General features: G+C 37.1%; 1 protein-coding gene across 2 annotated transcripts in view; it reads left to right on the top strand.

The window, feature by feature from the left end:
• DHRS7C (dehydrogenase/reductase 7C) overlaps positions 1 to 18,884 on the top strand; it is a 58,140-nt gene that overhangs the window by 20,141 nt on the left and 19,115 nt on the right. For both annotated transcript variants that reach the window (XM_036756347.1, XM_036756348.1), the window contains exons 3-5: positions 2,314 to 2,426; positions 7,412 to 7,622; positions 15,932 to 16,024. In XM_036756347.1, coding sequence (XP_036612242.1) covers positions 2,314 to 2,426; positions 7,412 to 7,622; positions 15,932 to 16,024 — 417 coding nt within the window. The remainder of the gene's footprint in view (positions 1 to 2,313; positions 2,427 to 7,411; positions 7,623 to 15,931; positions 16,025 to 18,884) is intronic.

Raw genomic sequence — 18,884 nt, 5'->3', positions numbered from 1 at the left:
CATATGAAAAAATGCTCTAAATCACTATTGATTAGAGAAATGCAAATTAAAACAACTCTGAGTTATGAACTCACAACTATCAGGTTGGGTAATATGACAAAACGGGAAAATGATAAATGTTGGAGATATGGGAAAATTGGAACACTAATACACTGTTGGTGGAGTTGTGAACTGATTCACCCATTCTGGAGAACAATTTTGAATTATGCCCAAAGGACTATAAAAATGTGCATACCCTTTGACCCAGCAATATCACTTCTATGTCTGTATTCCAAAGAGATCATAAAAATGGAGAAAGGACCCACCTGTACAAAAAAAAATATTTATAGCAGTTCTTTTTGTGGTTGGCAAAAAACTGGAAATTGAAGTGATGCCCATCAATTGGGGAATGGTTGAACAAGTTGTGGTATATGAATATAATGGAATTTTATCATGCTATAAGAAATGATGGGCAGGCAGATTTCAGAAAAACCTTGCAAAACTTGCATGAACTGATGCTGAGTGAAGTGAGCTGGAGAATATTTTACACAGTAACAGCAACACTGTGCAAACCAACTCTGATAGACTTAGCTCTTCTCAGCAATACAATGATCTAAGACAATTCCAAAAGACTCATGATGGGAAATGCTGTCAACATCCAGAGAAAGAACTATAGAGTCTGAATGCAGATTGAAGCACACTATTTTCTTGGTTTTTTTTCTTTTTTCTTTCTCATGATTTTCCCCTTTTGTTCTGATTCTTCTTTCATAACATGACTAATGTGGAAATATGTTTAATATGATTGTACATGTATAGCCTATATTAGATTATATGCCATCTTGGGGAGGGGGAAGAGAGGAAGGAAAAAATTTGGAACTCAAAATTTTATAAAAGTGAATGTTGAAAAAATTTTAAATAAAATTTTCATACGCCCCCCCCAAAAAAGAAGGGAAGATGTAGCAGTCTGACTTTGGAATATTGAGCCTGAGTATACTTGTTACATTTTTTTAAAATTTTGGATTTAATGAACACACAAAATTTCTATATAGTAAGCAGAACCAAAAAGATTATCTGTGAACCATGAATCTTTATTATATAAGACTTGCATTTTAAAAACATATAATAAATTCAACATGTTACTTTTCAAGCTCTTCATTCACCTAATACTTCCCCCTCATACATATAGAAATGAAGAAAAACAATTCTCGTAGCAAATAAGTATAATCAGACCAAAAAAAAGCCATACATTTTCCACGTCCAAAAATGTATGTTTCATTTTGCACCTGGATATGTCTTCTGAAAGATTCATATTTTCCTTTCTATCCCATTCAGTAAACACCAGAGATATAGCATATCTAAATTTTCAAAAATTCATTTAAAATCCTTAATTTCTTTTTTGTTTGAATTTTTGTTATATTTCTCTAGGTCTGAGAGAGGATACATTGAGTTCCTCAGCTATAACAAATGTCTATTTCTTCTTGTAAGTCAGTTAACATTTCCTTTAAACATTTATATGTTATGCCATTCAGTGCGCATATTAAGTATGCATAGTAGCTTATTGTCTGTGGTGCCTTTAAATATGATGTAGTTTCCCCAATTTATCTTTTAATCCAGTCTTTTAATTTTTGTCTTGTCTGAGATCATAATTGCTATCCTTGTAGTTGTTATTTTTTTTGTTTACCTGAAACCCCTAAGATTTTACTCCAGCTCCTTATTTTAACTCTTGTAAAACTTTGTATTTAAATGAGATTTTTGTAAACCACATATTTTTGAATTCTACTTTCTAATCAATCTGTTACATTCCTCCATTTCACAACTGAATTTATCCCATTCATATTTATAGTCATGACTGATGTGAATTTCTCATCTTTTTCTTTAATTTTTTTGGCCCTCCACTGCTCTCTTTACAAGTAAGAAATTATTATAGAGAGGGGAGATGTAAACACTAATGGTCTATACTCAATTAAATCTACTTTCTTTCCATTATTCACTTGTCTTCCACTTAGCCAGTGCCCAATCGCAGACTCTTTCCATTTTGTTCTTTCCTTTTATTCCTCTCTTTCAAACTCCGCTCATCAAAGATGGATTTTTTTACTCATGACTAACCCTTTCCTAAATTTGCCATTGCTTTTCATTATGCTCTTTTCTCTCCTCATCCCTGCCTGATTCCCTGTTGAAGGAATATTGCATTGGGTATGATGGTGGACTAGATGTGATCTTTGAGGTTTCCTCAAACTCTAAAAACACATGATTCTATTGTTCTTTGACCTAGAAGACTGAGAGAATGGGACCATAACAATATACTTACCTTGTCTTTTCAATGCTTTTTAACAGAATGTTCTCGACTGTTCCATACCGGTGGTGCAAGGTTGGTATTGTGTGGCAAGAATTGGGAGAAGCTAGAAATCTTGTATGATGCACTTCTCAGTGTAGCAGATCCAAGCAAGGTAAGGCTTTTATTTATTTATTCATTATTGTTTGTCCTTCATTCTCAAAGAAGACCAATGACATCAGGAGGGTGATGTCTTGACTTGCAAGGGAATTGGATTTAAGTGAGGCAGAATTGTGCAAAATCCTTAGCCCCATTCTCTCCTCCAGGGTCATCAAAGTCCAGTAGCAAGACATAGGTCAGGACAACTGGCAATGACCCAGTATGCAGTGGGAGACCTTGGCCTTTTTAAGCTAAGGTCTCAATTTGTCTGCGGCAACATGCATTCAGTCGTTAAAGGTTAGGTGAGAATTCATCCTTCGTTCTTCATTCATTCATTCAACAACCATTTTTCCATGCCTACTCTGTGCAAGATGCTGTCCTAGGTGCTAGAACACAAAGACAAAAATGAAATAAGCTTTGCCTTCCAGTAACATACATTCTACTGGAGAGAAACACATAAGAAGCCAAGTAATTGCAAAATATCTACAAAGTAAATACAATGTAAGGTGGGGTGGTATTAACCATGAGCAGGTTCAGGAAATGGATCATATGGAAGATAGTATTTGAGCTGAAATTTGAGGAAACTCGAGAATTCTCAGGAAGGAAAATTAAAAGGTAGTGCATGCCTATATGAGGGGACATTCTCTGTAAAGGAATGGAAATAGGATATGAAATGTCCCACACGAGAAGAAGCAAGTAAAACAGCTTGGCTAAAGCATCAAATATAGGAAAGAAACAATATCAGATCAATCTTGGAAAATGGGTTGAAGTCAGACTGTGAAAGGCTGTTTAAGGATATGATATAGAAGTTTGTATTTTATCCCGAAAGCAAAAGGGACACACTGGAGCTTCTTAAGCAGTGAAGTAACATGGTCAGATCTGTGCTTTAGGGATTTTAATAATATGGAAGATGGATTGGAGATGGTGAAACTGGAAGCTAGGAAACCAATCAGGAAGCTACTGCAATAGTACGAGTGTTGGGGGCCTGAACTAGGGTAACAGACAGTAAGGTTAAATTATAAACCTTAAAGGCAGAATTTTGGGAAAAGCTCCCTTTACCCATATTAGTTACAGGAGAAATCAATAATGTAGTAGGATCTACCCTTTTCATGGCAGCCACTATGATTTGAAGGCTTCTTGAAATATATACATTCCTATAACAACAAAGTAAGGGAAGAATAAAGAGCAAAGCTCTTGGTTATGACTGATATTGACACTCATACTTCTGCTTTTAAGAAAGAAGAGTCTAATGATTTCAACAAGATTCGAGGCTTGAGGCCTTCAAGAGTGCTTAGATTCAGAAATTATCTCTACTTTGCCCTCTAAAACAATGATTGGCAGGTCAAAAAAACTTAAAAATTCAAAGTACTAATGTATCCTGAAAAGTCACACCCTTGCAAGGTCACACATGTATTTTTTCTATCAGCGCTGTATTTGGAAGGCTGGGGGTCTAGGAAGACAAAGCAACTTAGCCAGAGTTATACAGCTAATGAGTTGCAGAACTGGAAGCCCAGGTATTTTACAACTCTCTATGACTATAAGTTGCAGAAAAGATGACAATCTGCTTGGTGGAGGAGACTTGCTTACCTAAAAGTTCCCTAAACTAATGAAATAATTGGTCCCATCCCCCTCTCTATCCCTATTTTGAGTGCTTCAGCCTGAGAGTTTTAGGCTTAACCTTCAACCATAAGTTTTCAAAGCCTGACACATAACTTTTTAAAAATGATTACCCTCCATGATGGCAAATCTTAAAATTGAGAGTAGATTTGATTTTTGTTTAAATATCAAAAATTCATTGAGAGCCAAGTCTAGTGAATAAGGTGGATAGCCAAGCTAGTTGAAACTGATAAGAGTCAAAAAACAAGATATTGTGATGAAATCAATTCTTTTATATATTATTGGTAAACTATCTCTCATGGCAATTCTCAAAGAAGAGCTCTAAATATAATCTGAGTAGGACAACATTGATTCAGTGAATGAGGTCTAGTCTCTAGTTTCAGTAAGCAAGGTAAAATAAGAGGTGTGTTGGTAAATGCTTAACAACTGGCCCTCAAAAAAAGTATGCATTTTAAGTTTAATTCTCAATTTTCTCCTTCCCTTTCTTAAGTCTAAACAATCAACAAAACAATAAATCAAATTTTGATTTGTAACGTTTGCCAATTTCCAAGATAAATGTTCACATTGAAAATTTAACAATTGGCTCTCATTGAGTACAAATTGGCTCTAGTCTACCTCTGGATATAATGGGGGAAAGTCTCAGAAGGGAAATCATGAAATTTAGGCTTATTTCTGGCTTTTCCACTAATTTAGCAAGTTATTTTAGATAAGTTAATTTTCTTCTTTGAGTTTTGCTTGCCTTATCTAAAAATCAGTAGCTGGATTAGATGGATGACTTCTTGCTCTATGATTCTACTACCTTGCATTCACATGTGTTCTCTGCTTCCCTGTTCTCTAAAAGCAAAAACGTCCTTAATCTCCTCCTTCTTAACAATCATTTCTGACTCTCCTATCTCCATGTTACTTTATATCACTTCGTGAGTTTAGGGATTTTTAAAAGGCATTTCATAATATTTTTCTAGATTTTCTGGGTTAAATACTTGAAAATGTATTTAAGAATTTTTTGGAAAATTAATAATGATTCAAGAGAGCAGACAATGAAACATTCCTCTTTCCTCTGGGCAGAAAGGCAGAGGTAAACTAGGCCAGATTTTTAGGTAGAGTCAGTGTATCAGGTATTTTTGCTTATCTATTCTTTTTTTTATAATGTTTGATTTTTCCAATTTTCTAGCTAAAAGCATTCAATAAAAAAAATTTAAACAATATTGCTCTTGAGCACAGAACATTCTACTTCTCAGATCTATGGAGAATAGAAGAATTTATGACCAAACAAGAGACAGAGAACATTATGAAATGCAAAATTGATAATTTTTATTACATTAAATTAAAAAGATTTTGTACAAACAAAGCCAATGCAGCCAATATTAGAAAGGAAGAAGAAAACTAGGAAATAATTTTTATAGCCTGTATCTCTGATTTAGAAATGATGCCTCATTTCCAAAATATATAGAGGACTGAGTCAAATTTATAAGAATACAATTCATTCCCCAACTGATAAATAATCAAAAGATATAAACAGGAAGTTTTCAGAGGAAGAAATTAAAGCTATCTATAGTCACATGAAAAAAATACTGTAAATCACTATTGATTAGAGAAATGCAAATTAAAACAACTCTGAGGTCATCACATCTATTAGATTAGATAACATGACAAAACAGGAAAATGATAAATGCTAGAGAAGAGGTGGGAAAATTGGAACACTAATTGGTGGAGTTGTAAACTGACTCAACCATTCTGGAGAACAATTTTGAACTATGCCTGACAGGCTATGAATATGTGCATACACTTTGACCTAGCAATACTGCTTCTAGATCATAAAAGAGATCATAAAAATGGGAAAAGGACCCACATGTACAAAAATATTAATTGCAGCTCTTTTGTGGTTGGCAAAGAATTGGAAATTGAGGGGATGCCCATCAATTGGAAAACTGCTGAACAAATTGTGGTATATGAATGTAATGGAATACTATTATTCCATAAGAAATGATGAACAGGTGGATTTCAGAAAAACCTGGAAACCCTTACATGAACTGATGCTGAGTGAAGTGAGCAGAACTAGGAAAACATTATACACATTAACAGCAACATTGTGTGATGACCAACTTTGATAGACTTAACTCTTCTCAGCAATACAAAAATCTAAGACACGTCCAAAAAACTCATGATGGAAAAATGCTATCCTCATGTAGAGAAAGAACTATGGAGTCTGAATGCAGATTGAAGCATGCTGTTTTCTCTCTTTTTTGTTTCTTCTTTCTCATGGTTTTTCCCTTTGGTTCTAATTCTTCTTTACAACATGACTAACATGGAAATATGTTTAATATGTCTGTACATGTATAGCTAATATTGATTGCACACCATCTTGGGGAGGGGGGATCAGAGGGAGGAGAAGAAAATTTAGAAATCAAAATCATATAGAAATGAATGTTGAAAACTAAAAACAAACAAATAATTTTTTTAAAAAAAGAATAGTGCTCTTGAGTCTCCAGGGTACTACTAGACAGTTATATTTATTATCACTAGTCACTCAAAGGACAGAACTAGATGGAAGTTACAAGGAGGCAGATCTTAGCCCAACATAATGAAAAAAATTTCTAACAATTATCCAAAAATATAATGGACTACCTTGGGAAATAGTGAGCTCTCCATCATAGGGATCAGAGACTGGATGACGATGGACAAAATGTTATAAAGAGGATTACTCCCTCACACACAGGTTAGACAGGTATACCACTCCAGTCACTTTTGACTCTGAACTTCTGTGGTAGAACACTGGATTTGGAGTTAGGAAGCTTGGGTTCAAGCCTTCATGCCCACCCTTACTAGATAACTATGGGAAAGTTTTTTAACCTCTCATTGCCCTCAGGCAACTCTTTAAGACTCTTAAGTCACACATGACTAATATGGAATTATGTTTTGCAAGACTGTGCATGTGTAATTTGTATCATATTGCTGGTCTTCACAAGGAGGAGGGAAGGGAGGGAGGAAGAGTATTTGAAGCTTAAATTTTTTAAAAATAAATTTTTAAAATTCTTTTTACATGTAATTTGAAAAAAAAATAAATTAAAAAGATTGCAAATTACTGATCTTCATTGATGGAAAGAAAGAACCCCCTTTCCACATGAGAGTTCATTACATTGATGAAACTACAAGTCTGAATCCCACAACAAGAACAACAAAAAAATCTACCACACAGAATTGTTGTGAGGCTTAACAGACTATAAAGTATTATAGAGAGATGAGCTGTAAGTATGACTTATGGTGAAGAATTTGTCTAACCAGCTGTCTCTTTAAGGTCCAGCCATTCTCTGTGGATAAAAACACTTGTCTCCTGGATGGGAAACCATCCACATGCTGATCCTATCTTTTTCATTTGTTCATCAGACATTTACACCAAAGCTGGTCCTCTTGGATCTCTCAGACATCAGCTGTGTCCAGGATGTTGCCAAAGAAATCTTAGATTGCTATGGCTGTGTGGACATTCTCATTAACAATGCAAGCATGAAAGTGAAAGGCCCTGCACAGAATATCTCCCTGGAGCTCGACAAAAAGATTATGGATGTCAACTACTTTGGACCCATCACATTGACCAAAGGTATTGTGGCTTAGACCTTTTCCTCAAGAATTCTCAGCCTTTGATTCCCAGGAAATGGTTCTCTCCTATAGACACCCTGGTGACCATCCATTTCTTCCTTCCTTTGGAAACAATCTCAATTCATTTTAACATAGTGTCCAAAAATACTGGATACACACATCCAATGTGCTAGAAAGAGTTAGAATTCAGGAGCCCCAGGGTTTATTCACAGCTCTGCCACTAGCTTGCTGTCACTTTTCTCCATCTCTAAAATTAAAAGATTGGACTACCTGTCTTCAGCCTTCATACTGTGGTTTATTTTCATTCATCCATTCATTCAATGAACATTCATTAAATGACTACGATGGATAACAATGTAGTCATGGAGGAAGATAATAAGATAATTAAGAAAAGTCCCCTGCCCTCATGGAGCTTACTCTCTAGCAAGGGTGATATAATACAAATCATCATTCTATATAATTAGTATGTGCATATACATCAAAGATCTGTAATTTTGTTGACTGGGAACCCCCATCCACCAAAACAGATCACATTCCATCTACAACTTAGCAGATAAGTCTTAGAGAGTTTATGAAGGTTCAGAGAAGTTGTGGATTGCTCATGATGATACTGCTAATCAGCCTTAGAGATGGAATTTCAATCCATGTCTTCCTGACCCAGAAATAGACTAGATGCTAAAATTGAATAGGTTCAGAACTGGTTGAATGACCAGCCTGTTAACTGTTAACGGTTCTATGTCAATGTGGCTGAAGGTCTTCATTGTAATATGCCTGGGGGCTATGCTTAACATTGTTTAACGCTGACTTGGATAAAGGCATAGATAGCATGCTCATCAAATTTGTAGGTGACACAAAGCTGGCAGAAATAATATACAGGGCATATACACAAGCGGAAACTAATAAAATGAGCTTCAATAAGGATAAATGTAAAATCTTACCCTTTGGATACCAAAAAATCAACATCACAAATACAAAACAAAGGTGACATTGTTAGGGAGCAGTTTATCTTCAAAAGCTCTAGGTTTTAATGGACTGCTGGCTTAGTATGAGTCAGAAGTGTGATGAGGCAGCCAAAAAAAGACAGCTCTATTTGAGGCTACATTAAGAGAGACATAGCTTCCAGGAATAGGGAGGTGGCAATCTCACTGTACTCTGTCCTTGAAAGACTTCATCTGGAGAACTATGTTCAGTTCTGATCATCAAGGTTTAAGAAGAATATTGACAAATGGGATTTTCCAGAGAAGGGCAACCAGGAGAGTGAAGGGCCTTGAGTCCATCCCTAAGAGGACTGTTGTGGGAACTGGGGAATGTTTATCCTGAAGGAGAAAAAACTCAGGAGGAACACAAGAGCTGTCTCCAAATATTTTAAATGATACTATATGGTGGAGGGATTAGATTTGTCCTGTTTGACCCCAGGGGGAAGAACTAGGAGCAATAAGTAGAAGTTGCAAAGAGGTCACTTTGGATTTGATGTCTAGAAAAGCTTCTTAACAATTAGAACTATCAGAGAGTGGAAGGAGCTACTTTGAAAGGTTGTCATTTCTCCTTTCTTGAAGATCTTCAAGCAGTGGCTCAACTACTATTTGTTAGGTATATTATAGTGAGAATTCTTTTCATGTATAGGTTAGGCAGTAATGCCTCTGAGGTTCCTTTCAACTCTAAAATTCTATGCTTATATAATTATTACACCCATGTGTGTACTTGATGGTCCAGACATACTACGCAACCCTCTTTGCCTTTGTGTTGGCTGCCCTGCTCTTCCCTCCTTTCCTCCCCTCACTCTATTCCGTGTTCCTAGAATGGTATCTCCTTCTCCCTTATTTTTGGAATCTCTGTTTTCCTGCAAGATTCCACTCAGCACCTTCTGCAAATGGCCTTTCCTGATTCCCCAGAGCAACTAGTGCCCAAGGATACCTTGCATTTGATTTATATGTTTTGTTTATATGCATATTGCCTCCCTCTACCCATTCAAACATAAGTTCCTTGAGTTAGATATTGTTTTTCTTTTGCCTTTATATCCCTAGCATCTAATACTAGTACCTAGGAGGATCAGAAAAGACCTGTAGGGGGTGGTGCTTGAGTAAGGGACCTCCTATAAAAAGCCGTGGAAGTGCAAACTAGAATAATGTATACTGGGAAAAGCATAGCATGCATGAAGAAGAGTGATTTAAAATATATCTGGAAAGGTAGGCTGGAGACAGGTTGTAAAAAGCTTTTAAAGCCAAGGAGAGGAGTGTGTGTGTTATCTTAGGGATAATAAGGACCACTAGACTTTTCTGAACAGGTAAATGATATAGAACAATGGCTGCATTAGCAATCAATCAATTAATAAATCAATCAATCAGCATTCATTAAGGGCCAACTATATGCTTAAGCAGCCTCATGCATTGCATCCTGGAAGGCTGGGAGTTTTAAGGGATCCATTAACTTGTTTGTTTTTGGTGGAGTTTTTTGTAACTGTATTTCAATATAATTGGCCCCCTTTATGATCTTATGCATTTTATTTCATTCATTTAAAATATTATTCTGAGAAGGGGTGTATAGGCATCACCATATTGTCAAAAGAGTGCATGATGCAAAGAAAGTTAAGAATTTTTGCTTTAAAGGAAAGACCACTGAACCTGGAGGGAAGACATGGACTTGAGTCATGCTCTGACACTCATCTCTTTCACAGTATCATCTTGCAACCTTTCAGATGCCATACTCTAACAAGAACACCATTGGCTCCCTCTCTCTGGGAGCTATGCCCATACTCCCATTCAGCCATTACTTTCAGTTGAATTAACAAATCATGAAGAAATTTCTCCTGTTACTGTTCTTCCACAGGCTTTGTAGCACTGGACCTGCACCACTGCTGGGACAAAAGTCTAGCATTAACCTATAGCTATAATCATTGGGCAGTGTAAGGTCCAGAATTCTCCTACCTAGGGAATGATGCATCTCTCTCCCAAATAGTGGGACAAGTTTGATACCAAAGGAAGAGGCCAAGGAGCTCCAGACTGATTATAGGTAGTAGTTTAATCACTTGGGTTACTTACATTGGGGGCCAGTATGCCAAAAGTTCAGATAAGAGTTCAGTGGTCTGGACTGGCAGCCAGGCCAATGATGGATCCTCTGCAAAGATCCAGGAAAGCCCAGTGATAATTATAGCAATCAAACAAAGGGAGGTAGAGCCATAGAACACAACACTACTGATTGGTGGGTTTCTGGGGTTTGGAGTTTCTGCTTAGTAATGAGCTCATTTCTGAGCTTGGGAATTAAGCCAATGTTGATGGGTAAATGCCCAAATACAGAATTGTGTACTGGTCATAATGTGCTGGTCATGAACTGGTCACCATGTTTCTGTTGTGGCTGTTACTGGACATGTTATATAAGTTATGACTCAGTGTCTAAATTATGATTTTTAACAGGTCACCATGTATGGCTTTCCACCTTTTAAGTTAATGGCTTTTCACTTCTTACTGTGTATTATGACTTTTCCCCAGTTGGGACCCCACAGGCAAATACAATTAGAAGGAAAATTCTTTGTTCAAGCTTTCACCTCGATTAAAGAGGCAAAACTCAGAGAAAAGAGAATTAAAAGAGTTTATTAAAAATACATCAAGTACAAACTGACCTCTTTGAACTTCTACTTATCACTCCTAGTTCTTCCTCCTGGGGTCAAGCAGAACAAATCTAATCCCTCCTCCATATGATATCATTTAAAATATCTGGAGACAGCTCTTGTTTTCCTCCTGAGTTTTTTCTCCTTCGGGATAAACATTCCCCAGCTCCCACAACAGTCCTCTTATGGATGGACTTTACTCTCCTGGTTGCCCTCCTCTGGAAAATCCCAATTGTCAAGGAAGGAACAAGTTGATGGGTTAATTACTGGAGATCAGCAAAGGTTTCAAGATGGAGCCAACTTTTATTAATCATCCTCATAATAAAATAAAGACAATTACAAAAGGTCCAGGTCAGCAAAAGGGGATGGACATTACAGCTCAGTTTCTCCCCAAATGTCTGTGTGTGATGTATAACAGGTGCAAACAGGTAAAGAGTGACTTATGATGAATAGTAGGTGATAAAAAAGCTGCAGTCTGGGTGACACCTACCCCAACACTGATTGATAAGCAGGTCTGGGAACAATAAGTCACCGACTCAGCATAACTTTCAATAATACTTATTAATAGTGTTACCCTGGACAATTCACTTAACTTCTCTTTGCCTCAGTGTCCTTATCTGTAAAATGAAGATAATAATAGTGTCTCATAGAGTTGTTTTAACCTCATAGAGTTGTTTTAAGGCCCAAATGAGATTATATATGTAAAGCACTTTGCAAACCTTAATGCAATATATAAACGCTACCTATTGCATGAGTGGTAGTATAATGTGATGGGAAATGCACTAGCCTTGGGATCAAGAATATGCTCCACTACTTACTATGTGACTTTAGCTAAGCCATTTAACCTTTGTGAGGCTTAATTTTCTTGTTGTGACATGAAAAGTTCAAAGGACATAATTTCTGGATAATTATCAATCACTTTATTAATTATACCTTGCATAGTTAATAAGAAGGTGGTCATTTGGTTTTCTCTTATAAACCAAAGACAAATCATGGAGGCCAATCAATGCTTATATCCCCTTGGAAGAGTGGGTGGTTCTGACAGACAGAAATAAACTATGATTGGTTAACAATTAATGCGAGAATGAATAGTATAATCAGGAGTGGGATTATTCTAATGAGGGGCTAGGGACACGATTTTTATATGTCATTCATGGACAAAGAGAAACTCATGTCAAGCCAAACTACTCTCACCTTGGGTAATCTATCCAAAAGGATCTATCCTCCACTCAGTCAATGAACAGTGAACAATGGTGGGGTAAGAATTCCACTTAGATAAGATGGTGGGTAAATTTTTGGGCAAGGTCAGAAATGTCCTTGAGAGACTGGGCTTTGAATGGAGAATAGATAGGGAAAAAAGAGAAACAGCAACCAGCAACCCTGAGGGTCTTCCCCTCCCAGTATGAATTTTTTTTTTATTAAAGGGCCCATCCCTTGACTCACTTCTTAAGGAGGCCTGTTCCCTGAATGGGCATTACCTCACTCAAACTGAGAACCTGAAAAGACCTTAGTGTAAAAGGGCCAAGGTCTCCCACTGCATCCTGGGTCATCTCCAGTCATCCTGATTGATATCTGGCCACTGGATCCAGATGGCTCTGGAGGAGAAAGTGAGGCTGGTGACCTTGCACAGCCCTCCCTCACTCAAATCAAAGTCAATTGCAAGTCATGTCATCATCTCCTTGATGTCATAGTCCTCTTCAAGAACAAAGGACAAATCACAACCACAAGAAAGGGAAAACCTTAATCCGAATTTAATAATTGGTTATTAATACGAGAGAAATAATTATTTCTCTCATCAATAGAAATAATGAGGCTTGCCCTACTTAGCACACAGTGTTTATGTGAAGATAAATATACATATAGGTATGTTTTATATATATGTATGTATATATATATAAAACATATATATGAGGATAAATATGCACTATATAAGTATTCATTATTATCATAATTTCTATTATATTATTTTGCTGTCATTTAAAAAATTAAGACTTCTTCCTAAGCATGTTACAGCTATATCATTCCCATTTTCTTCTGTATGTGGCCTCATTAATGATTTATGGACAAAAGTACACTCTTGGGTAAATTATCTTGAATATGACAAATTACTGAACCATAGGCATGGGAATCTATTGGGGTCCAAATTCTATGTTGTTATTCAGTCATTGCACTTGTGTCTGACTCTGTAATCCCATTTGGGGTTTTCTTGGCAAAGATACTGGAGTGGTTCACCATTTCCTTCTCCAGCTCCTTTTACAGGTGAGGAAACTGAGGCAGACAGGGTTAAGTGACTTGTCCGGGGTCAGACAGCTAGTAAGTTATATCATTAAGACAAAGTTCATGACCTCAAAGAAGACCATGAGCATGCCTGAATGGTTTGGAATCACAGGATATAAGGAATTCTCTAAGTAGAAGGCAGAGGAATTAAAGCATTTATTTACACTCCAAAGGACTAGACCCAAGGACCAATGCCCCCAATTCAATATTGTGGCAAAAACTTTCCAGAACCAATAAGCCCAACTCACAACAGTAACCAGGAGGTTACAGAAAAATACTATGGTAGCAAGCCAAACCATACTTGTGCTTCCCTCCAATGCTAGGGCCCTCCTGTAAGAAGATCATTCACAGGTCCCAAGCCCCTGCTCAGCACTCTCTAGTCTGTATGCTCCAGAAGCTGGTTCTTGGCTCTCCATTCCTGCTCTCAGTCCTCAGTCCTCAGTTTCTGCTTCTCCTAATCCTCAGTTTCTCCAGCCTCTGCTTCTCCTTCAGCTTCTGGACTTCTTCAGCGCCTGCTGCTTCAGCTTCTTCTGCTCCTCAGCTTCTGCTCCTCCAGCTTCTACAACTCTGGCTTCTGCTGGGCTGCTCCTCCTTCTCCTGCTTCTCCTTTTCCTGCTTCCACCATGTCTGCTTCTCCAAGCTCTGTTCTCTCTTTTTACACAGTCCTTAGATGTCATCTGATGGACTAGAACATCATCTGATTGACCAGAACTTATCTGCATACCATTGGCTCTGGTCTTAGCAACTCCCCTCAGGGCTCTGGGGGCTTCCCTGCCTCTCTTAAACTAGCCATCTAGTTTGCTAACCAGCCTGGGTCTTCACACCTAATTAGTAAAGAAAGATCTTTTCACTTATTGATTGCCTTTACATAAGTATCTGAGGCTGGTCTTCCTGACTTTAGGCCTGGCACTCCATCCACTGCACCACCTAGCTGCCAAATTCTATACAGACAATCAATTAGAGGTACACAGAGTGGATACTGAGACCAATTTTGTTCAGCATAGGGAATAAATTTAAATTGATTTATTTATTTAATTAAAATTTAATTGACTCATTTAATTTATCCTTTGGTTATAGAAAATAATAATGATTCATTTTTCTTTAATCTTCTAAAGTTTGCATCCTGGGACCCAGTTGTTCTCGATTGTCATTTTGGAAACTAGTTGACTGTGCTCATCCCCTGCTAAAAGAGACCTTAATGCTTAATGTAGGAGTTCTTAACCAATGAGTCTGTGGATAAAATTCAGAGGGTCCATGAACTTGGAAGGGGGAAAAAAGTTACATCTTCATTTTCACTAGACTTTAACTGAAATTTATCATTCCCTTCAATTCTTTAAAAATGTTGTTTTGAGAAGGGATCCATAAGCTTTACCAGACTTCCAAAGGATCCATGACAAAAAAAAGTTAAGAAACACTGCCTTAAGTTATTACCTCTCTTAAAGATATTAGCATTTAATAGGAAAGTCCCAAAGACCACAAAGCCAAGGAAATCCAAAAAGAAATACATATGACGGCACAATTTCAGATACTGGTAAAAGTAGATGAAAAAAATTGGTAAGCAAGAAATCAATCAACCATGCATCAAATTACATCACGTAACTCACCATTTAATCCACTGACCCATAAAGCCAGAGGCTAAAACCTACAATCACAGTTTATGCATGTTTCACAAAGGAAAACATTTTTCCATTATCTCATAGGTTACTGGGCCTTCTCAGAATGATTTCTAAGATTCTTTTTTTTTTGGACACATGGAGGAGAAACACATAACTTCTTGAAGATTGTGCTTTAAAAAAAAAAAGCTTTTATTAAGTGACTACTATGTACCAGGTGGGCAGCTAGGTGGCACAGTGAATGGAGTGCCAAGCCTGGAGTCAGGAAGATGAGTCTTCCAGAGTTCAAATCTGGCTTCAGACACTTACTAGCCGTGTAACCCTGGGCAAGTAATTTAACCCTGTTGGCCTCAGTTTCCTCATCTGTAAAATGAGCTAGAGACAGAAATGGCAAACCACTCCAGTATCTCTGCCGAGAAAACCCCAAAAGGGGCTATGAAGAGTTGCACACAACTGAAAGACAACAAAAATGACCCAGGCATTGAGCTAAGTACTTTAAACATGTTACCTCATTTTATTCTCATAACAATCCTAAGAGGTCAGTGCTATCATTATACCTATTATACAAATGATGAAAAGGAGGCTCAGAGAGATTAAGTGAATTAACCAGGATCACACAGCTAATAAGTATCTGAGGCTGGAGTTAGACATGCTTTCCTGACTCCAACTCCAGGGCTCTCTTTACTGCACCATCTAGCTGCCTTCTGTATTAGTCTTATTCATATCTTATTCATAAACCAGGAACTTACAGGTAATATTTGGTAACTATAATAAAGACATTTATTTCATTGCCGCTGATGTTTCTGTATTTTGCAGCCCTGCTTCCTAACATGATCTCCCGAAGAACAGGCCAGATCGTATTGGTCAGTAACATTCAGGGGAAATTTGGAATTCCACTTCGAACTGCATGTAAGTTGCTAAACCAAAATGTCGCACTCTGTGTGGCTGCAAACTGAGGTTTCCAGACCTAGGATGTCTTTTAGTCCACTGGTCTCCAAACATTTTTGAATATGTACCTGATGAATAAAAATATTTTTCGTTTGTACTCCTAACATACATGTATTACTAAACTAACATATTATGTTGTAATGACAACAATGTTGCTAGCAGCTGCTGTAAGGATGTATGACCCAACAAAACCAGCAACAAGAGCTGCCAGCACAGGTTCTTTGATCTGCTTTTCTAAGGCAAGCAACTTTAAAGTTAACAATCTTACTTTAATTAAATATACATATATCATTCACTTAGTTCAGGGGGAAAAAGCCAGCACCCTGAACTTCAGAGCAAATACAAACAGAAATTACAAACAGAGACAATACAAACAGACCAACATTTCTGTCTAACCAAATCATACTATACATAGTTATCAGAGAAGCACCAACATCTGGGTTTTCCAAAGCTGGGGAGCCAATGGCTGCCCAGAGTCTCATGTAGTCAAATCACACTTTTCCAGTGAGTGAGAGCCCTAAACAAAACACTAACCTCTGACTTTTTATACCCTGTTCAGGGCCCAAAGGATTCACACCTATTCAGCAAAAGGGTGTGGGCCTGGGGCTTTGTACCTAGTAAGACTTAATCAAAGGCACTTTATTACTTTAGCATTCTCAAAAAGAAAACAGTAAAAAAAAGAGTCCCACCTTAATATTACAAATGTACATTATAAAATATTGAAAATAGAGTAATTTAAAGGGATGAAATGAATATTTTAAAATAATTTAAAGTTTTATTAGAAGTATAAAAATCTTTTTTACAAGATTATAAAGACTAAAAAGAGTATCTTAGTTAAACCAATGTGATTGAATATGCTTCATTATTTTTAAAAATCTTAACACTTTATGATATAGTGATTCAAAGGTCTTTGTTCTAAATTCATTTTATTTTGATAAGTTTTAATGTCTGTAACAACTGAAAAAGGATTTCACAAAGACACATAGATCCAAATAGAAGAAGTGTATTTATCATTGGCTTTGTTTACTAAATCACCATACTCCTTTTTCAATCCCATTCACTTAATTAAAAAAAATTGATTAAACTAGTCTAGCAAATTTCTGTTTTCCTTGATTTCAGGGTCAGGGGTGGGAATGGAGATAGAACATGGTCTCAGAAGATCAAGTGACAGGTCCAGAGGTCTACCCATTCCAGATTAAAGAGGAACGGCTGAAACAGGGCAGATGGCAAGATGCCTGGGTAGGCTCTGGTTTCCTAGTCATGGATGACCTTTATTTACTTCTAAGTTGTTCAGTAGGTTTAAGGCGCAGGGTTGTCTTGCAGATGTGATACAGTTCTGTTCTTGGCTACCTGAACCTCAGTCCCACTGGTAAGAGCCCAGCACAGGTAGGGAATAACTGCCTGCCTGTTTGCATGTCTGCCTGGGGAGGAACATTCCTAGCCAACCACCCTCCAGAGCTCACACTGAGCATAGACAGGAAGAAAGAGAACAGCAAAGGCAGGCAGCAGCTGCCAGGGGCTGGAACAGTTGTGCTGCCTTCCTCTGATATTTCAGATTCTGATATTTTAGGTTTGGATATTTTAGATTCCAGCAGACTGTATTACACATGAAGACTTGTGTGCATTCTACCTTGGAGATTGCTGTTTTTGTCATTCATGCTTTTATTTCATAAATATTTGTTGAGAATTTATTACGTATAAGGCTCTATGGTGGACCTTTTGCAGTTTTCAAAGACTGATGAAATAATCCATGCTTCTTAAGGAGCTTACAATCTAGTAGGTGAGAAATGATGAAAATATCTCTGATACAGCTCTTGTTTGGGCCTCCATTATTACCCGCCTAGTCCTATGAAGCAGTCTTCTAACATGCCATCCTACTTCCAATCTCTTCTATCTCTAATCCATCCTTCACAGAGCAAACAAAATAATCCCTTTTTTGTACAGTTGTAGTGTCTCTTTTATCAGAAATTTTCTTTGGCTCCTTACTATCTATTGAATAAAGTTCAAACTCCTTTGTATAGTAAAGGATGCCATAACCTAGCACCACCCAGCCTTGCCAACCTTATTTGACCTCATGGCATTCTGCTTGCCGGTCAAAGAGAAATCATCTATGTCCACCTCCTCCCCAAAACCATACTTTCCTGCCTTTGTATATTTTTCCTTAGTCTGTCTCCTAAGTCTGAAATGTCATATCTTCCCTCTTGTTACCTGCTGAATTCATGTCCATCCTTCATTTTTAAATTTTTTATTGATATATTTTGTTTTATATCACCCCGAAAGATATCGCTTCCTCCCCCATGTCTAAAAGAATAATATGTAACAAAGAACTTAAAGAAGCAACCAACACATCAACTAAGCATGATAGTATATGCAATGTTTCATACTAATAAGGAGGGAGGGGCATGATTTTTTTTTTATCTTGAACTTAACACATACCAAATAAAACAAAAATTTCCATCTATAGAATAGAACAGAAAAAAAAGATTGCACATGAAATAGCAAATCTCAAATATATACAGCTTACTTTTATTTAAAATATACAATTATTTCAACCTTTAACTTTCAAAGCTTTCCTACTTGTTTATGCTTCTATGTAGTCTTCCTTCTGCTCTCTTTTGTTCTTTAAAAAACACTTCAATAACATTTTTAATTCTTTTCTTTCTCTGTCCTCTGCGTGTGTGTGTGTGTGTGTGTGTGTGTGTGTGTGTGTGTGTGTTATGTAAACCAAGGTTGGGGACTCTGTGGCCTTGAGACCACACGTAGCCCTCTAGGTTCTCAAGTGGGGCCCTTTGACTAAGTCCAAACTTCACAGGACAAATCC

The sequence above is a fragment of the Trichosurus vulpecula genome, chromosome 4, assembly GCF_011100635.1.
Source record: "Trichosurus vulpecula isolate mTriVul1 chromosome 4, mTriVul1.pri, whole genome shotgun sequence".
Lineage (NCBI taxonomy): Eukaryota > Metazoa > Chordata > Mammalia > Diprotodontia > Phalangeridae > Trichosurus > Trichosurus vulpecula.
Note: the sequence above shows the minus strand (reverse complement) of the source record. Positions and strands in the feature narration are given on the sequence as shown.